The 21,864-nt window shown below is 48.6% G+C and overlaps 1 protein-coding gene across 2 annotated transcripts in view; it reads right to left on the bottom strand.

Annotated features, from left to right (window-relative positions):
* The window catches only part of LOC139276926 (ETS domain-containing protein Elk-1-like), an 81,911-nt gene that overhangs the window by 9,303 nt on the left and 50,744 nt on the right, over positions 1 to 21,864 (bottom strand). The window contains exon 2 of one of the 2 annotated variants that reach the window (XM_070894923.1): positions 2,043 to 2,297. In XM_070894923.1, the coding sequence (XP_070751024.1) occupies positions 2,043 to 2,246 (204 nt within the window). In that variant the 5' untranslated portion in view covers positions 2,247 to 2,297. The remainder of the gene's footprint in view (positions 1 to 2,042; positions 2,298 to 21,864) is intronic. The other variant, XM_070894924.1, reaches the window with a different exon arrangement.

Below are 21,864 nucleotides of genomic sequence, written 5' to 3'. Positions count from 1 at the left end.
TTCTCCTTAGGTGGCCCGGTGTCAAATTTATTTGTTTTGTCTTATAACACTCCTGCGAAGTGCCTTGGGATATTTTACTATGTTAAAGGCGCTATAAAAATACAAGTTGTTATTGAAAGAAGGCACCTCTGACAGCGCAGCACTCCCTCAGTACTGCCCACTAGTATGTCAGCCACACAGTATTGCCTCCCAATTATCAAAATCCACGACGAGGCCTCGGACAACGTGGACCATTTTCCATACCTCAGGAGCCTACTGTCAACAAGGGCAGATATCGATGACGAAGCCCAACACCACCTTCAGTGTGTCAGTGCAGCCTTCGGTCGCCTGAGGAAGAGAGTGTTTGAAGACCAGGACCTTAAACCCGGCACCAAGCTCATGGTCTACAGAGCAGTAGTGATACCTGCCCTCCTATATGCTTCGGAGACATGGACTATGTATAGCAGGCATCTCAAAGCACTGGAGAAGTTACCATCAGTGCTGCCTCCGCAAAATCCTGCAAATCCATTGGCAGGATAGGCGCACCAACGTCAGTGTTCTCACTCAAGTCAACATCCCCAGCACCGATGCATTGACCACGCTCGATCAGCTCCGATGGCCACGTCGTCCGCATGCCTGACACAAGACTCCCAAAGCAAGCGCTCTACTCAGAGCTCTGACACAGCAAGCGAGCCCCAGGTGGGCAGAGGAAACGCTTCAAGGACACCCTCAAAGCCTCCTTGGAAAAAGTGCAACATCCCCATCGACACCTGGGAATCCCTGGCCCAAGACCGCCCAAAGTGGAGAAGAAGCATCCGGGAAGGCGCCGAATATCTCGAGTCTCTCCGCCGGGAGCAAGCGGAAGCCAAGCGCAAACAGCGGAAGGAGCGCACGACAAATCAAGCACTCCACCCACCCGTTCCTTCAACCAGCGTCTGCCCCACCTGTGACAGAGACTGTAGATCCCGCATTGAACTCATTAGTCATCTGAGAACTCATTTTTAGTGTGGAAGCAAATCATCCTCGACTCCGGGGGACTGAAGAAGAAGTGTGTGTCAGCCTAGATTTTGTGCTCAAGTCTTCTGTGTTGTACTATTCTACAAGTCTCTGGAGTGGGACTAGAGCCCACAACCATGTCTCCAAGGCGAGAGTGCTGTCCACTGTGCCACAGCTGACCGTGCACCAGAAATAGACTGTCCCCACTGGTTGGTAAGATGATAACAAGAATCCGCTGATTCAAGATAATAATTAAAGGGACAGAAAATAATTATTTTCGCAGAGTATGTCGAGAATGTGGAATTCTCTGGAACAAATCATTATTGAAGCAGAGTTCATGATTTATTTTAAAAAGGAGATTAAACTAGGTAGCTCACATGATGAAGTCAGGAGTGTGATGGAATACTCTCCACTTACCTGGATGAGTGCAGCTCCAACAACACTTAAGAAGCTCGACACCATCCAGGACAAAGCAGCCCGCTTGATCGGCACCCCATCCACCACCTTAAACATTCACTCCCTCCATCACCGGTGCACCATGGCTGCAGTGTGTACCATCTACAAGATGCACTGCAGCAACTCGCCAAGGCTTCTTCGGCAGCACCTCCCAAACCCGCGACCTCTACCACCTAGAAGGACAAGGGCAGCAGGCGCATGGAAACACCTTCACCTCCACGTTCCCCTCCAAGTTACACACCATCCTGACTTGGAAAATTCATCGGCTGTTCCATCATCGTCGCTGGGTCAAAATCCTGGAACTCCCTCCCTAACAGCACTGTGGGAGTACCTTCACCACACGGACTGCGGCAGTTTGAGTAGGAGGCTCACCACCACTTTCTCAAAAGCGCTTTGAGATGTCCGCTGGTCATGAAGGGCGCTACAAAAATGCAAGTCTTTCTTTATGTGCAATAAATGCTGGCCTTGCCAGTGACGCCCAGATCACCATAGAGAAAAACCTGCACTAAATGAATGTACTGAATCTGCGCTATACCGTTCGCTGATTCTATGATTGTCTGCTGTGGCCCGTGTCTGGATTTAAACCAACTCTACATGCTGATTGCTCTCACCTTGTCGTAGTAGTACCTAAGCGCCCGACTCAGCTTGTCGTAGTTCATGTTGGTTTTGTTCTTGCGCATGCCCCACAGTCTCGCCACCTCCTCCGCGTTGCGTAGCTTGAACTCCCCGTCCTTGGATGTCCAGCAAATGAGGTCGTTCTTGTTCTCGTCCAAGAGCTGCCGCAGGAATTGCCACAGAGTTATCGAGTTGTCCATCGCTGAGCTGCAGGAGAGAACCAATCGGTGAAACCAGAGATTCCATATGAGCTGTAAGCAAAAACAAAAATTACATCTGCAAAACCTTGCTTTCTGTAGTTACTCTTTTGGATCAACGTTTTCTCATGATAAACTCCTATGTCAACATTTAGAATGGAAATTACCTATGTAAACATGTCACGCTCCTGCCAGTTGACTCAAAAACGAAAATGGTGGTTCAATTTTGGCCCTTCTTGTGTCAGTTGTGGCTCAGTGGGTAGCACCCTCAACTCTGAGTCAGAAGATTGTGGGTTCAGAGACTTGAGCACAAAAATCTAGGCTGACACTCCCAGTGCAGTGTTGAGGGAGCGCTGCACTGTCAGAGGTGCCGTCTTTCAGATGAGACATTAAACCGAGGACTCGTGTGCTCTCTCGGATGGATGTAAAAGATCCCACGGCACTATTGCGAAGAAGAGCGGGGGAGTTATCCCCGATGTCCTGGACAATATTTATCCTTCAATCAACATCACTAACACAGATTAATGGTCGTTATCGCATTGCTGTTTGTGGGAGCTTGCTGTGCACAAATTGGCTGCTGCGTTTCCTACATTACAACAGTGACTACACTCCAAAAGCACTTAATTGACTGTAAAGTGCTTTGGGATGACATGCACAGGCATCTTCCACCCTTCAAGATGTAGTTCGGGATCTGTAATATTAGGCCCTTCATTGAAACATCTGTGAACTTATCTCTTTTTTGCGTGGAAGCAAGCGGACAAGCGGATCCATTGCAGACCAATTACACATCCGGACCGGGGTCAAACAGGGCTGCGTCATCGCTCCAACCCTCTTCTCAATCTTCCTCGTTGCCATGCACCGCCTCACTGTCAACAAGCTCCCCGCTGTAGTGGAACTAAACTACAGAACCAGTGGGAAGCTGTTTAACCTACGACACCTCCAGGCCAGGTCCAAGACCACCCCAACCTCTGTCGTTGAACTGCAGTACATGGACAACACCTGTGTCTGCGCACATTCTGAGGCTAAACTCCAGGATATAGTCGATGTATTCACCGAGGCATATGAAAACATGGGTCTTACGCTTAACATCCGTAAGACAAAGGTCCTCCACCAGCCTGCTCTCGCCGCACAGCACTGCCCCCCAGTCATCAAGATTCACGGCGCGGCCTTCGACAAAGTGGACCACTTCCCATACCTCGGGAGCCTCTTGTCAACAAAGGCAGACATCGCCTCCAGTGCGCCAGCACAGCCTTCGGCCACCTGAAGAAAAGAGTGTTCGAAGACCAGGCCCTGAAATCTACCACCAAGCTCATGATCTACAGGGCTGTAGTAATACCCGCCCTGCTGTATGGATCAGAGGCATGGCAGATGCACAGAAGGCACTTCGCGTCGCTGGAGATATATCACCAATGATGTCTCCGCAAGATCCTGCAAATCCCCTGGGAGGACAAGCGCACCAACATCAGTGTCCTTGCCCAGGCTAACATCCCCAGCATTGAAGCACTCACCTCACTCGAACAGATTTGCTGGGCAGGCCACATGGTTCGCATGTCAGACACGAGACTCCCAAAGCAATTGCTTCACATGGAGCTCCTTCATGGCAAACAAGCCAAAGGTGGGCAGCGGAAACGTTACAAGGACACCCTCAAAGCCTCCCTGATGAAGTGTGACACCACCACTGACACCTGGGAGTCCCTGGCCGAAGACGGCCCTAGGTGGAGGAAGTGCATCCGGGAGGGCATTGAGCTCTTCAAATCTCAATGCTGCGAGCGTGAAGAGGTCAGGTTGGGTAGCTCTTTGTTGACAGGCGCGGACACAATGGATCGAATGTCCTCCTTCCGTGCTGTAAATTTCTATGATTCTATGTTTCAGCCAATAAAGCCCGTGTCGGCTCACTGCGTGAGCACTTCAGCTGGTCCCACTTGCCGTCCTTTTGCCATATCCCTGACAATTTTTTTCCTTCTGGTACTTCTCTAATTCCTTTTTGAAAGCCACAATTGAATCTGCCTCCACCACCCTTTCAGGCAGTGCATTCCAGATCCTAACCACTCGCTGCATAAAAAGGTTTTTCCTCATGTCGCCTTTGGTTCTTCTGCCAATCACCTTAAATCTATGTCCTCTGGTTCTCCACCCTTCCGCCAATGGGAACAGTTTCTCTCTATCTACTCTGTCTAGACCCCCCACAAATTTGAATACCTCTATCAAATCTCCTCTCAACCTTCTCTGCTCTAAGGAGAACAACCCCAGCTTATCCAGTCTATCCACGTAACTGAAGTCCCTCATCCCTGGAACCATAGCAGGCAACGAGACCTGGGTGTCATGGTACATCAGTCATTGAAAGTTGGCATGCAGGTACAGCAGGCGGTGAAGAAGGCAAATGGCATGTTGGCCTTCATAGCGAGAGGATTTGAGTATAGGAGCAGGGAGGTCGTACTGCAGTTGTACAGGGCCTTGGTGAGGCCACACCTTGAATATTGTGTACAGTTTTGGTCTCCTAATCTGAGGAAGGACATTCTTGCTATTGAGGGAGTGCAACGTAGGTTCACCAGATTGATTCCCGGGATGGCAGGACTGACATATGAAGAAAGACTGGATCGACTAGGCTTATATTCACTGGAATTTAGAAGAATGAGAGGGGATCTCATAGAAACATATAAAATTCTGATGAGATTGGACAGGTTAGATGCAGGAAGAATGTTCCCGATGTTGGGGAAGTCCAGAACCCGGGGTCACAATCTAAGGATACGGGGTAAGCCATTTCGGACAGAGATGAGGAGAAACTTCTTCACTCAGAAAACCTGTGGAATTCTCTACCACAGAAAGTTGTTGAGGCCAGTTTGTTAGATATATCCAAAGGGGAGTTAGATGTGGCCCTTACAGCTAAAGGGATCAAGGGGCATGGAGAGAAAGCAGGAAAGGGGTACTGAAGTTGCATGATCAGCCATGATCATATTGAATAGCGGTGCAGGCTCGAAAGGCCGGAAAGCCTACTCCTGCACCTATTTTCTATGTTTCTATTATTCTAATCCTCAAGGGCTAGACTTTCCACTTGGTGGCTAAGGCCGAAAAAAATGGGCCTTGTTCCAGCAATTCGGGACCTATCGCCCGTGCTGATCGCCAACTCAAGGCCCATTTTTTTTTTGCGATTTTCCACTCGGCCTTAGCCCAGCGATGTCAAATGGGCGATGTCATTTCTCGGCGATCTCACGATCGCCCAAAGAAAACGGAAGTAAATGAAAAACAAAGCTTCCCTAGCAATGCATTACTGCACATGTACAGGTTGATTTTTTTTTCAGGTTAATGCTCTTTCCCGCGTTTTGAGAGGTCAGGGGTCTTCACACATGCTCAGAAGCTCTGTGTGGGTCTGGGAGAGAGAGAGAGAGCAAGAGGAGAAAGGAAGCAGGTATTTGACAAAGCCTTAATTCATATCAATTTAAAGAATGGAGGGATCAGTAGAAAGGCGAAGGGCCAAGCCCTTCAGCGAGGAGGCCAATGAGGCCCTAGTGAACAGTGTTAGCGCGAGGTGGGAGGATCTGACACGGGGTGGGCATGGGAATCCTCCACCCCGTGTATATCGGAGGATTTGGGCAGAGATTGCCGACGTGGTCACATCAGCATCAAATGAAGCCCAGACACCGGACCAGTGCAGGAAATGATGGAACAGTCTACTGGCGGCTGCAAGAGTAAGTTGAAGTTTATATTTGAAATCTTCCATATTTATTATTTAATGTTGAATGGAAATTCTAATTAGAATCTGCAATGTTATCTCGTAATCTTTAAGCATGACTAAATAACTAAATTAGGATTAAATTATGATTAAATTTATGCACCGCAACATAAATTTGAATGTTACAATATGAAATATCTTATTCCTATGCAATGTAGTGCAAACTTGTAATTGAACTTATAAATCTGTCAGTCTTAAATGTTTATTGCCAAATCCATCTGCTTATGCCGTGCAATGTTACCTTATCTATTACAGAAGAAGATATCCATCAACCAGCGGGAGCAACGCAGGATGGGCGGGGGCTGTGCCATGCTGCAGTCGCTCACCATCTATGAGGAGCTTGCAGTGGCCTTGGTGGGGCCAGAAAGCCTTTCAGTCACAACCCGTGGTGTGGCCGAACCCACCCCAGAGTCACATGAGTAATGAGAACTGTGCATTGTGCAATGTGTGAATCAATAGTAAATATTTATTATGCAGGTAATCCTGTGCAATGATACTTTAATTTGATATATAATTGAGTTATACTATTGAGATGTACTATTGATCTTCAAATGAGGTCATGTTAGGCCTGGTGACCGCTTGTGCATATGGGCTAATGGTAATGTTTTGAGTTTTTGAAAAATTGAGATGAATTGATTTGAATTGTAAAACGTTGTTTATAACTTCCATTTGTCTTTCAACGGTCAACAAGTATTACTGGAGTCAGCAGACACGTCCACTGACCAATCGGGAAACTCCCAGGAGGAAGAGCCAGAGGAGGAACCAGTGCAGACTCCTGCTGCGGCTGTGCGTGAGGAGGAGGAGGAGGAGGAGGAGGTGGAGGAGGTGGAGGAGGAGGAGGAGGAGGAGGAGGAGGAGGAGGTGGAGGAGGAGGAGGAGGAGATTTTTTTTGTGGCGGGCGGGGGGGGGGAACAACCTGCGGCCATCTCTTTTGAGACAGATGAGGCACCGGGACCAAGCGGTGTGCAGGTGGTGACGCCAAGGCGCGTGACATTGCAGACGCCGACCCCACGGCGGTCCGGTCAGCGTGATATACACTCACCTGCCACGGAGGACCAGACGGAGAGCTTACTTTCCCTGTGCAGGGAGACAGCCGCGATCGGTTGCGACCTTATCCAGGGGTTCGCGAGTTTCTCAAACAATTGGAGCCAGTTCTCCACAACCTGGAGCGAGCTCTGCTCGCGCTTCTCCAGCTGGTCTTCTGAGCAGTCACAGACTGCTCGGTGATGATGGAGGCGATCAGGGAGCAGACAGCCGCAACAAATGCCCTACGGCATGCATTGCTGGCTGGACACGTGCTGCACCCCAAGGTGTCGTGTCCACTCGCAGCGAGACCCCAAGCACACAAGCGAGTACAGAGGACACAGCTCCTCCTGACTCGGAAGTAGAGCCTGAGGCTTCTGCTTCTGCTCCGTTACCTCCACCTCGGCAGGAAGTCTTGCCGTCCCACTCTCTGCACACCGTCTTGGTGTCGGTCTGTGTAGACCAAAACGGGCGGGTGGGGTACGGACATGGGGTGGGACAAGATCTGGAGGGAAACGTGGCCGCAGGTAGGGAGGGGGGAGTGCTTCTCAATAGTTCACTTGTTTCCAAAATGTTCACTTGTTATTATCACTTTATTATTTTCTTGTTATTCTTACTAAATTGGGCACTTGTTATCAATACTTAACTGTTCACTTGTCATTCTTACTAAAATGGTCATTTGTTATCATCACTGAAATGGCCACTTGTTATTAATACTTAAATGTTTAATTTCTTCTTCTTCTAACATTTTGGGGATTTTGAGGGAAGGGTGGGTTAGTGCAGGGTGTGGGGGGTTGGAGGGAGGGTGTTGTTCATTAGTTCTGGAAAAAAATTTGTTTCTTAATAAAAATAACGTTTTTCTACAACTTTTGTACCTTCTCTCTTAGTTACATAAGTTTTACAACGTACAGTTTTCATGCATATTTGTTTGTTTATTCTGTTTCCCCACGGAAATGAAACTTTTGATTAACCGTAACTGTAATTGAACGTTTGAAAATCAACAACAATAGTTCATGCGAAGTGTTCATTAATGAGCTGCTGGCGCAAAAGCTGAGCGGCCGTGTAACTGCCGCTGGGTACTGGTCTTTGGGAAAGGTGTGTGATACCGGTGCTAGATCGCCATGGTCATTAAGCTCCTCTATGTCCTCGCCCGCGTCCTCTCCCGCCTGTTCCTCCTCTTCATCCTCGTCGGCTGCCTCTTCTGTCTCATCTCCTTCTGGAGGTGGACCTGCAGCATGATCTGGCATTATTTGTCCTCTCTTTACAGCTCGGTTATGCAGCATGCAACACACTACAATAAACTCTGCTACCTGATCAGGGTGGTACTGGAGGCTGCCTCCAGAATGATCCAGGCATCTGAAGCACTTCTTTAGGACTCCAATTGTCTTTTCAATGATGTTGCGAGTCGCTATGTGACTTTCATTATACCGTCTCTGTGCTTCAGTGACAGGATTACGCAGAGGGGTCATGAACCAACTGGCAAGTCCATATCCTTTATCTCCCAGCATCCAACCGTGACCTTCTGGCTGATTGGCAAATAGGTCAGGGATATCACTTTCACGTAAGATGTGCGCATCATGGAAATGTAGCATTTACTGTCAGAATTGTTTGATTGTGGTCGACAACAAGCTGCACATTTAGTGAGTGGAACCCCTTTCTGTTACAAAACACCTCTGCGTTTTTTAAGGGTGCTTTCAGGACAATGTGCATGCAGTCTATTGCTCCCTGCACCTTGGGGAAGTCTGCTATTATCGAGAACCCCAAAGCCCTCTCGGTCTGTGCCTCCCTGGTCATTGGGAAGCTTATGAAGTCCATCCCGCGAGCGTAAAGGGCTTCAGTCACCTGTCGAATGCAGCAGTGTGTAGCGTGCTGAGAGATATGGCAGATGTCGCCAGCTGAAGACTGAAAAGATCCCGATGCGTAAAAGGCTAGGGCAGCAGTAACCTTCACCTCAACGGACAATGCGGTTCTGATGGTGCTGGAAGGCTGCAGATCATCCTTGACGAGTTGACATATCTCATCGATGACCTCCTTCCGGAATCGCAGCCTCCTAAGACAAGCATTTTCAGACAAGTTCAGGTAGGATTGCTTCTCCAAGTACCTTCGTTGGCTGTACGGTCTCCTCCTCTGTCTTCGTCTCCGTCTACGCATTATTGTGCCACCTCTTTGATTGATTCTTTCAGTAACCAGTGTGTGAGCAGTTACAATTAAAGGCAGGGAAAGCATGGGCCCCATCACTATCGATAATTACTTTCACTAATTTTAATAATCTCTCTACTCTTTACTCTCTAATCACTGTACTCTGCACTCTCTGTACTCTCTAAGCTGTATACCAGTCAGTTTGATAGGCCCCAACAATATCATTAAATAACTTCACTATGTAAAAGCTATTTATAAAATAATTCCAATATATGAGATCTATTTAGCATAAATAAGTTGATAATACCTATTTATATTCCCTGTCCCAAATTGCTGAGTACAATTTTCTTCAAATTTACTCTCTAAATGACTCACAACTAATTCTCCACCCTTCCTCCGAAGTTCAAAATGGGGTCCGTAGTGCCCATTTCCTTCTCTTAGGCCCTGAAAAAGCAACTATTTTTCAGCACTCTTTTGGGCCTTGCATCGGCCCAGCAAAGTGCATGCTAGGTGCCGAAACTTGGGATGGACCTTGTGTAGCCGATCATTTGGGCCATCATCTCGGCGATCAAAGTGGAAGCTTAGGCACCTGTTTTTCCGGTGATGTTTTGGGCCTAGTTTCCACTTTTTGCTCAAAATGGGCGATAGAGGTCCGTTTTGGGCGATAGATGCGCCATAGATGGGTGATATGAAGTGGAAAGTCTAGCAAGTTTCCTCGTGCTAACCCATTACATTATTTAACTTGGTATTGATGTAAGATCGATAATGTGCTCATTGACTGAGCTTGTTTTGTCGGTATATTTGGAAATGAGCACTGCGCGAGCCTGTTTCCTACCTATCGGCATCTAACCATTCCCTCAGATTGGGCCCAATTTTGGCCAACCCATTTCTTTTGCGCACTGACTTAATATGCGCCGACTTCGTGTGTTGGAAAGGGTGCCAAAAAACCTTCTGAGTATCCTGGCCCCTCTGCCGAGTGTCCCGGGTCCAGGCGCGGCATCCATGGTGGAGTTGGGGGGAGGGGGGGGGGCGGAGCTGAAAATACTGCCGGCAGCTGTCGCATGTGCAGTGGAGTCTGCACGCAAGCTCCTCGCCCTCCCAGCGGGTCCTGCAAGCTGTCAGCAGGACCCGATGTTCGCCGCCCCTAGCCGTGACCGAATGGTCGCCCATGTCGGAGTGCAGCCCAGGCTGCCAGAACCCTACCCGAGATGCTGCCGAGCCCTGTCTTTCCTTTCCCTCCCCCCCCCTCCCCCCCCCACCCCCCCGCCTACCGATGAGTCTTTGCCGGCCGCCCCTATCCCACGCTGAATGGCCTCCCGTACAGGCCGGCTCGCTGCTTTCCCCGGCCCAAGGTAGGATTTACTTCAAATATTTAACTGTTAATCAGTTGTTTACCTGAGTTCTTTATTTTTATTTAGTTATTTTAACTTCTGTTTGGAATGTTTGCTGCTTGGTGCTTGGGTGCAGGTCTTTACTTACTAACCTGCGCCGATTTCTTAACTGCCCGCAATGTTTTTCACAGCTGGCCACATACGCTGACCTAAGTCGATTTGGTGTAAGTGTTAGCTGGCCAAAGTGGCATAAATGGCAAAAATTGGCGTAATTGTCTGGGAACGCCCCCTTTGAAAAAAAAACTGAACTAAAAAAAAATCGTACCTAACTAAGTTACTTTGGAGCAAGTTTATTGGGGAAAATGGGGTTTACGTCAGAAAAACCAACTTACTCCAAAAAAATTGGTGCAAGTCATGGCCAAAATTGGGCCCATTGTCTCTTCCCTCACCACAACCCGCACTCCATCACCACCCCCACTGTAGAGAAGCATAGCCAGCAGGGCATTTTTTGAAATGTATTCATTCACGGGATGTGGGCGTCACTGGCAAGGCCAGCATTTATTGCCCATCCCTAATTGCCCTCAAGAAGGTGGTGGTGAGTCGCCTTTTTGAACCACTGCAGTCCATGTGGTGAAGGAACTCCCACAGTGCTGCTTGGGAGGGAGTTCAGGATTTTGACCCAGCGATGATGAAGGAGTGGTCGATATATTTCCAAGTCAGGATGGTGTGTGATCTGGAGGGGAACCTGCAGGTGATGGAGGTCAGCTGCACCTCTCCTTCTAGGCGGCAGAGGTCGCGGGTTTGGGAGGTGCTGCCGAAGAAGCCTTGGCGAGTTGCTGCAGTGCATCTTAGAGATGGTACACACTGCAGCCACGGTGCACCGGTGATGGAGGGAGTGAGTGTTTAAGGCAAGGTGAAAAAGATAATAATTAGTAACAGTGTTTTGCCATTCAAGTGACCATAAGGTCCATCGCTGATCACGATATACCCTGCTCTGTGTATAAACTAGGTAAATTGAGTTGCAGATTTTACCAAAGCAACACTGCCCCCTAAAGATACATTCACCACCATTTCCATTAGTAATGAAGGGACAATTTATTTTGCAGTTAACTTCCATCCCTTCACACTATGCAATCCCCTGTATAGAGTGATGGCAAACTGAAAACTATAAACTGAACCTATGAACTCTCCTCTCTCATTGTGACACGCAACATGCTGTCATATCATGTCCCAACATGTTTCACCTGTGCCATCTCAGAGCCACCAAACGGCAACTGCATCACCAACTGCGAGGTCATGACTATAGGTACTGTAGCCTAGTGGTATTGTTACTGGACTAGTAATCAGGAGACTAATGATCTTGAGACGTGAGTTCAAATCCCACCATGGCAGCTGGGGAATTTAAATTCACTTAATTACATAAATCTGGAATTAAAAAGCTAATGTCAGTAATGGTGACTATGAAACTATACTGATTGTTGTTTAAAAACCCATCTGGTTCACTAATGTCCTTTAAGGAAGAAAATCTGCTGTCCTTACCTGGTCTGGCCTATATGTCACTGCAGACCCACAGCAATGTGGTTGAATCTTAACTTCCCTTTGACCTCTGAAATGGCCTAGCAAACCACTCAGTTGTCTTGGCAATTAGGGATGGGCAATAAATGCTGGCCTTGCCAGTGACGCCCACATCCTGTGAATGATTATTTTTTTTAAATGTTATAACTGAAACGGGAAGAAGCAAACAGCATTGAGGCGATGCTGCTGGAGCAGAGTTCTATTGGGTGTTGTTCAACGAATGACAGCAAGTCTTCTCAAGCGTGCTCTGCAGAGCGAGCCGGAGCATCTTTTGAGGGATGGAGAGAGCAATAGCTTTAAGGATGTGTTGAAGCACTGCCTGAACTCCCATGACAACAACAACAACTTGCATTTATATAGTGCCTTCAACGTCCCAAGGTGCTTCACAGGAGGATTATGAGTAGAAAATTTGACACCGAGCTGCATAAGTACAAATTAGCGCATGTGACCAAAAGCTTGGTCAAAGAGGTAATGTTTTAAGGAGTGTCTTGAAAGAGCAAAGAGAGGTAGAGAGGCGGAGAGATTTAGGCAGGGAGTTCCAGAGCTTGGGGCCTAGGCTACAGAAGGCACGGCCACCAATGGTTGAGTGATTATAATCAGGGATGCTCAAGGTGGCAGAATTAGAGGAGCGCAGATATCTCGGGGGGTTGTGGAGCTGGAGGAGATTACAGAGATAGGGAGGGGCGAAGCCATGGAGGGGTTTGAAAACAAGGATGAAAATTTTGAAATCGAAAGACTCTGTAGGTCAGCGAGCACAGGGATGATGGGTGAGCGGGACTTGGTGCGAGTTAGGACATGGGCAGCCGAGTTTTGGATCACTTCTAGTTTACCTCTAGTGACATTCACACAGACACCTGGCAGATCCCTGTAGCAGTTCAGTCAATACTCTGACACAAAGTGGACAACTTGGAACTGCAGGGATTTCAACTGCATTGGTGCTGAAACAACATCTACAGCAATGACACTAGAGCCCAAGGAACGAAGCAGGACGGTTGCACGCGCGCGACAGGAAGCCCTATGCCTCACGACTGTGCTGCACAGCCGCGAGTGGGTCCACAGAAAACAAATAGCTTTTGACCAGTCATCTTCATGATGGCAGAACTACTGATCATGTGTTAGCGGGGATGGGGGTGGTGGGTAGAAGCCGATTACTTGGTCTTAACATAGCGAGAGTCTAACCACCGTCACTTGATATTCAATGGCATTACCATCGCCAAATCCCCCACCACCAACATCCTGAGGGTCACCATTGACCAGAAACTTAACTGGACCAGCAACATAAATACGGTGGCAACAAGAGCAGGTCAGAGGCTGGGTATTCTGTGACGAGTGTCTCACCTCCTGACTCCCCAAAGCCTTTCCACCATCTACAAGACACAAGTCAGGAGTATGATGGAATACTCTCCACTTGCCTGGATGTGTGCAGCTCTAACAACACTCAAGAAGCTCAACACCATCCAGGACAAAGCAGCCTGTTTCGTTGGCACCCCATCCACCACCTTCAACATTCACTCCCTCCACCACCGGCGCACCGTGGCTGCAGTGTGTACCATCGACAAGATGCACTGCAGTAACTTGCCAAGGCTTCTTCGGCAGCACCTCCCAAACCCGTGACCTCTACCACCTAGAAGGACAAGGGCAGCAGGCGCATGGGAACACCATCAACGCCAAGTTCCCCTCCAAGTTCCAAACCATCCTGACTTGGAAATATATCGTTGTTCCTTCATCGTCGCTGGGTCAAAATCCTGGAACTCCCTCCTTAACAGCACTGCGGGAGTTCCTTCACCACTCGGACTGCAGCGATTCAAGAAGGCAGCTCACCACCACCTTCTCAAGGGCAATTAGGGATGGGCAATAAATGCTGGACTTGTCAGTGAGGCCCACATCCCATGAATTAATATTTTTTAAAAGACTGAACAGTTGTGCTGCAGAGCAAGTAGGTGGCTCAAAGTGTTACCAGTGCCGCGGTGACTGTAAACACAGGCAGGGTGAGGGAGGGTGTAGAAAACACAAGCCGAAGGAAGTTTCCAATGGGGCGGCCCCAGTGCGCACAACATTCGAACTGTGACTGACAACCAGATCTGGAAACCGCACCCACGCCTTGCACTAAGTCTCGGCCAGTGCCTTTCACAGCTTTCAAAACAAACAGCAGGACCATCATTCCACAACTGCCGTCAATTAAACCACGGGGGGAAAAACGCGGAGAATTGCATTGGTCGAGCTTTTGCTTTTCTCCTCCCAGGATGTAAGGCTGGTAACAGCGAGGATCAGCCGACACTGTGAAACCCCCCAATCACATTCCCCAATGCTGCACTCATTGCTGTATCTGCTGCAAATCTGTTGCGATATGACTTGCGTGTGTGTGTTGTGCTGTGGGAGTCCGATTTCCCTTTTAATGTTAGTTTCATGTTGTGTATTGAGGTGCTGCACCCCACTGCACCACGGGTGGTAGATTGCGGATTGCAGCCCGTGAGTCCTTACTTAACAATGAATCAAAAGGTTAAGCTCCTCTGTGCTTTCGTAGGAAGTCGCAAAGCTGAGGCCTCGCACTTTGGGCTAAAACTGGGGCATCGCCTGACTCCCGGAAGCAGCCTCTCCAGCCAGGGGAAGCTGCATGGTACAGACCCGGGGGGTGGGGGGCGCGCAAAAGACTTACTATATAATAAAATAAAACACACGTCAGAGAAATTAACGGTCATGTGGTGTCCTGAAGCATCAGAGCATGGTGGCACCATGGGTACGGTAGCATAGTGGTTAATGACATGTATCTCACACCACTGTATATAACAGTATCTTACCATGCTATACATGACTGTAACTAGATATGACCTGTAACCACAAGCATACCTTACCACCAGGGGTGCACTTGCAGGAGACACTGCACACCTGTCCCACACAGGTATATAAAGGCAGGTCTCAGGAAAGTGTGGCATTCCAGAGCTGTGAAATAAAGGTGCAGGACCTGAGTGACCTTGACTTCAAGATGTGCCTCGTGTAAGTCTGTACTGCAGAGTCAGGACTTTACAGTGGCGAAGAGTTACGGGATCACGGAATCCACAGAATGGCTAGCAATGGCTCAGATGAGAAATACAAAGCTGGAGATATAGAAAGGCTCCAGCAAAGCTTTGTAACCTAAGACTGGTTGGGCGACGATAAGGCAGACATGAGAAGAGCCTATCTCTTGACCAGCTGTTTGCAGAAACATGCAACTATACAGGGCATCTGGCCCGCATGTGCAGAAAAACAGCAGCTCGGCTGGTATACGAATCGGGAGGGTTGGAAAGCGGACCAGAAGATGGTGGGGACAGTGCCCGGGATACCGAGGTACAGCGGGTCAACACAATCAATATCCACTGTTCTTACAACAAGACGCCTCCAATAATGATGAGGGTCCTACTCAACAGGATACCTGTCAACATGGAATTGGACACGGGAGCGAGTCAATCTCTCATGAGCGTCCAACAATTTGAACAGCTGTGGCCGCACAAAAGCAACAGACCAAAACTCACAAGGGTCGACACCAAACTAAGGACCTATACCAAAGAAATCGTCCCAGTCCTTGTCAGCGCCATGCTCTCAGTCACACACAAAGGGACGGTGAACCGACTCCCCTGTGGATTGTCCCCGGAGATCTCCCAGCACTGTTGTGGAGAAGCTGGCTGGCAAAACTAAATTGGAAATGGGATGATGTTCACGCTATGTCGTCAGAGGAACGGACCTCCTGCTCAACAGTTCTAAGTCGATTTGAACATCTCTTTCAGCCAGGTGTAGGCACCTTCAAAGGGGCTAAAGTTAAAATCTACATCACACAGGATGCTAGACCGGTCCATCACAAGGCTAGAGCTGTGCCTTATGTGATGAGGGAAAAGATTGAACATGAACTGGACCGGCTTCTGCGGGAAGGCATTATCTCACCCGTGGAATTTAGCGACTGGGCAAGTCCCATTGTCCCGTCATGAAGCCTTACGAATCCGTATGAATGGATTACAAATCTACCATAAACAGAGTCTCCCTACAGGACCAATACCCGCTGCCCAGGGCGGAGGACCTATTTGCCATATTGGCTGGAGGAAAACTTTTCTCGAAACTAGATCTCACATCTGCGTATATGACGCAAGAACTGACCAAAGAGTCTAAGCTACTCACCACCATCAACACACATCGAGGCTTTTTTATGTACAATCGATGCCCATTCGGCATCAGGTCGGCAGCTGCTATATTCCAGCGCAACATGGAGAGTCTGCTCAAGTCCATCCCGGGGACGGTTGTGTTTCAAGACGACATACTCATCATGGGCAGGGACATCGACTCCCATCTCCGCAATTTGGAGGAAGTACTAAAGCGATTCGATCGGGTAGGCCTAAGAGTTAAGAAATCCAAATGTCTGTTTCTCGCGCCCAAGGTTGAATATTTGGGCAGAAGGATTGCCGCTGATGGAATCCGCCCAACAGAATCCAAAACCGAAGCAATTCACCTGGCACCCAGGCCCCGGAATGTCTCGTAACTGCGCGCCTTTCTCGGACTACTCAATTACTTTGGGAACTTTATGCAGAACTTGAGCACGCTGCTGGAGCCTCTCCACGTGCTACTCAGAAAGGGGTGCGATTGGTTTTGCGGGGTACGCCCAAGAACGCGCCTTCAATCGGCACGCAACCTTCTCTGTTCCAACAGTGTTTTGACTTTTTTTGACCCAGGTAAAAAGCTAGTTCTTACATGTGATGCGTCAGGTACAGGGTCGGGTGCGTTTTGTTGCATGTAAATTACAACCCATTGCTTATGCCTCCAGGTCACTTTCGCAGGCGGAGCGCGGGTACGGTATGGTGGAGAAGGAGGCGCTCACGTGCGTGTACGGTGTCAAAAAGATGCACCAATACCTTTTCGGGGCCAAGTTCGCGTTAGAAACCGACCACAAACCCCTCACGTCCCTGCTATCCGAGAGCAAGGCAATAAATGCCAACGCCTCGGCGCGCATTCAACGGTGGGCACTCATGCTGGCATCTTACGACTACACAATAAGGCACAGACCAGGCACAGACAACAGCGCCGACGCGCTTAGCAGGCTACCCCTGGCGACCACGGAAGGGTCCGACGAACAGGACTGAGATGGTCATGGCAATCAATGCCTTTGAGTCCACAGGTTCACCCATGACGGTTCGCCAAATCAGAGCCTGGGTGGCCAGCGACCCCACGTTATCCTTAGTCAAAAGATGTGTTTTAACTGGTGACTAGGCAGAGGCTCGCGATGCCTGCCCCGAGGAGATCAAATCTTTCCATAGGTGCATGCACGAACTATCACTACAGGCAGACTGCCTGATGTGGGGCAGCCGAGTAGTCATGCCTTTGTGAGGCAGAGAGGCATTTGTCCGAGAGCTCCACCGCGAGCACCCGGGGATCATTCTCATGAAGGCCATAGCCAGATCCCACGTCTGGTGGCCTGGCATTGACGCGGACTTGGAGCTCTGCGTCCGACGGTGCACCATTTGTGCCCAACTCAGCAATGCCCCAGGGAGGCCCCCCTGAGCCCCTGGCCCACCAAACCATGGTCACAGGTGCACGTAGACTATGTGGGCCCATTCATGGGCAAAATGTTCCTCGTAGTCGTCGATGCATTTTCAAAGTGGATCGAATGCACCATTTTAAACTCGAGCACCACCTCCACCACTGTGGAGAGCCTTAGAACCATGTTTGCAATGCACGGAATTCCTGACATATTGGTCAGTGATAATGGTCCGTGCTTCACCAGCGCAGAATTTCAAGATTTTATAGTTGACCACGGCATAAATCACGTTAAGACTGCACCGTTCAAGCTGGCCTCCAATGGCCAGGCAGAGCAAGCAGTGCAAATCATTAAACAAGGCATGCTTAAAATCCAAGGTCCCACGCTGCAGAGCCGCCTGTCGCGACTGCTGCAGGCATACAGATCTCGTCCGCATTCGTTGGCTGGGGTTCCCCCTGCGCAACTATTGATGAAACGGACCTTAAAGACTAGGCTCTTGTTAATCCTCCCAGACATGCATGAAATTGTTGAGGCAAAGTGCCGGAAGCTAACTGAGTACCATGACCGAAATTCGAGGGGGAGGTGGAATGAGAAAGGGGACAAAGAATTTTTGCTAAACTACTGCAGGGGTCCCAAATGGCTTGCAGGGACAGTAACAGGCAAGGAAGGAAACAGGCTACTGGTTGTACAAATGGACAATGACCAAACCTGCTGGAGGCATGTAGACCAAGTAAAAAGTAGATTCACCAACAACACTGCAGAACCAGAGGCAGACTATAATGTGGAACTCACACCACACCTGGTGGACAGACAGAGGGAACAACCTGAGGAAAGGGCAGTCTCAACAGACAGCCCAGGCGAGATACCAGCAATCATACTGAACGAAACAGACAGCCCAGGCGAGATACCAGCAATCACACCGAAAGAAAAACAGGCACCAAGGCAAACAACTGAACCACAACTAAGACGCTCCACACGAGAGCGTAGACCACCTGAGAGACTGAATCTACAAAGACAATAAGATCTTGGGGGAGGGTGATGTCAGGTATCTCACACCACTGTATATAACTGTATCTTACCATGTTATACATGACTGTAACTAGATATGACCTGTAACCACAAGCATACCTTACCACCAGGGGTGCACTTGCAGGAGACACTGCACATCTGTCCCACACAGGTATATAAAGGCAGGTCTCAGGCAAGTGTGGCATTCCAGAGCTGTGAAATAAAGGTGCAGGTCCTGAGTGACCTTGACTTCAAGATGTGCCTCGTGTAAGTCTGTACTGCAGGGTCAGGACTTTACAGAAATGTTATTGGATACTGAACGAGTAATCCAGAGGACTGGACTAATGATCTGGAGTCACGAGTTCAAAATCCTATCACGGCAGCTGGGGAATTTAAATTCAGTCATTTAAATAAATCTGAAATTAAAAAGCTAGTATCAATAATGATGACTGTGAAACTACCATTTCGTCATAAAAATCCACCTGACTCACTAATGTCCTTTAGGGAAGGAAATCTGCCATCTTTACCCAATCTGGCCTATATGTTACTCCAGACCCACAGCAATGTGGTTGATGCTTAACTGACCCTCTGCGGTTCAAGAAGGCGGCTCACCACGACCTTCTCGAGGGCCATTAGGGATGGGCAATAAATGCCAGCGATGCCCACATCCCGTGAACAAATAAACAAAAAAGGCTGGACAGACTATGGTTCAGATTTAATAATGTGAATAATCTGAATCAGATTGTTTGCACAGGGAACGGTGATATCTGGAATGATCATAAGCCGGTAATCCAATCAAAGGGTTCAGGTGGCACTGCATGGATTACAGTTGCTGTCCAAGCCTTTGAAATTAGAAATCATATGCCGCACAAAAAGGAGGCCATTCGGCCCTTCATGTCTATGCCAGCTCTTTGAAAAAGCTATCCAATTAGTCTCATTCACCAAAGCCCTACAAATTATTCCTTTTCAAGCAGAAAATCCAATTCCCTTTCAAAAGTTACTATTTTTTTTTAACTATTTCGACCAGGTTTGTTAGCTAAGCCTAGACATTGCTGTTGGTGAGTTATTGGAAGGTTAGATTGTCGGGAGAAAGCTCGCCCGCCAGTTAACCCTGATATTCCTATGTGCGATCTCTTCACCAAACAGCGGGCTGCTCAGTGGCGGGTGAAGACTCCTTCGGCGCCCAAGCAGCATTTTAATCTGCCACTTAAACTCTTGTGGGCCAAGGTTGGTCAGGGGTGAGCACCACTTGAGCAAAATTCATTTGATTTTAGAATCAAGCCTTGGAAAGGAGAGTTACCTTGTAAAAAGAAAAACTTGCATTTATACGGCACCTGTCACGTCCTCGGGACATCCCAAAGTGCTTTACAGCCAATGATGTACTTTTGAAGTGTAGTCACTGCTGTAATGTACAAAACGCTGCAGCCTATTGTGAACAACAAGCTCCCACAAACAGTAGTGTTATAATGACCAGATAATCTGTTTTAGTGATGTTGATTGAGGGATAAATATTGACCAGGACACGGGGTTAATTCCCCTGTCCTCTTCAAAATAGTGCCATGGGATCTTTTACATCCACTTGCAAGGGCAGACGGGGCCTCGGTTTAACATCTCATCCGAAAGACGGCACCTCCAACAGTGCAGCACTCCCTCAGCACTGCACTGGGAGTGTTAGCCTAGATTTTATGCTCAGGCCTGTGTAAGGGGACTTGAACCCACAACCTTCTGACTCAGAGGCAGAGAATGTTAACCACTGAGCCATGGCTGATCCTGCGCAGCATAGACTGGTACCGCCTTGAAAGCAGTTGGTTCAGGACGATTGCCAGCTGTTTGCAGATAGGATCAATGGTGTTTGTAAGACCCAGAGGATCAGGTCGGCAGGAAAGCTGTCAAAGTAAGGAGGATACAGTGATGGTTCTCACGCTAAATAACAGCCCCAAGTATACATGCCACAAAATGTACCCTCATCAGGTGTCAGCTGTGGCTCATTGGGTAACACTCTCTGAGTCAGAAGGTTGTGGGTTTCAAGCCCCACCACAGAAACTTGAGCACAAAATCTAGGCCGACACTCCAGTGCAGTGCTGTGGGAGAGCTGCGTTGTCGGAGGTGCCGTCTTTCGGACGTTAAACCGATGCAATTTTAACGGAGCACCCACTCACTAAGTAAAACCTGCCAGATAAGCCAGCAGAGGCCCTTCCCTTGTGTGGGGTCAGGAGGAGAAGGAGTGGTCCTCCAGGACCCACAATGAAAGTCTGAGCCGCTGCCGCCCTGGCCTATCTCTTGACACCCACAAAAGCCTCCCGAGTTCCCCTTCCATGACATACCCCGACTGCCCCCGCCCCCCCGGGTCCGTCCCCTATTGTCACAGGCCCAAAGCCTCTGAATGCTCATTCTGGAAGAGCTGTTAGCCAGAACAATGTTAATAAGGCTGGGCTTCCCACTGCAGCTCCTGGGCTGCTGGCCCACTGGCTTTCCGCCAAGAGTTGGAATGCTCCCTATAATTGTCCTCTGGCTGGAAAAGCCAGCAGTTCCCTCACCCAACAAGCAGGCCGTTCTTGTAGCCAACAGATTATGTCCATGAGTCTGAACACTTGCTTTTATGAATTGTTGATAGTTAAGAGGCCCCTGCTTTCTCTGTTAGCCATTGCAGTCGCACAATGTAGAAGGAAGGAAGTGAAGAGTTGTGGGGAGCGGGCAGGGAAGTGGAGCTGAGCCCAAGATCAGATCAGCCATGATCTTATTAAATGGTGGAGCAGGCTCAAGGGGCCAAATGGCCTACTCCTGCTCCTATTTCTTATGTTCTTATGAAGCTATTGAAACTCAGATTAGTAACCCTCATCACTGTTTGGATTTCGCCCCCACCCAAAATCTTCTTTCCTCATCTCTTCTCTTCTTATGAATGCATGGACTTTTGGCGGGGTCTGCTTCTCAGGAAGTTAAGCTGAACCCATATAAAACACTAGTTCGGTCCCAGCAGGAGTACTGTGTGTCATTCTGGGCACCACACTTTAGGAAGGACACGAAGGCTTTGGAGAGGGTACAGAGGAGATTTACTAGAACGATTCCAGGGATTAGAGGTTACAGTTATGTGGATAGACTGGAGAAACTGGGGTTGTTCTCCTTGGAGCACAGAAGGCTAAGAGAAAATTTGATAGAGGTGATTAAAATCATGAGGGGTTTAGATAGAGTAAATAAAGAGAAACAGTCTCCAATGGCGGAAGGGTCGATTACTAGAGGGCACAGATTTAAGGTGATAAGCAAAAGAACCAGGGACGACATGAGGAAAATCTTTTTTATGCAACAAGTGGTTAGGATTTAGAA

The sequence above is a fragment of the Pristiophorus japonicus genome, chromosome 12 (assembly GCF_044704955.1).
Source record: "Pristiophorus japonicus isolate sPriJap1 chromosome 12, sPriJap1.hap1, whole genome shotgun sequence".
Classification (NCBI taxonomy): Eukaryota; Metazoa; Chordata; class Chondrichthyes; family Pristiophoridae; genus Pristiophorus; species Pristiophorus japonicus.
This window is presented reverse-complemented; position numbering and strand designations above follow the sequence as displayed.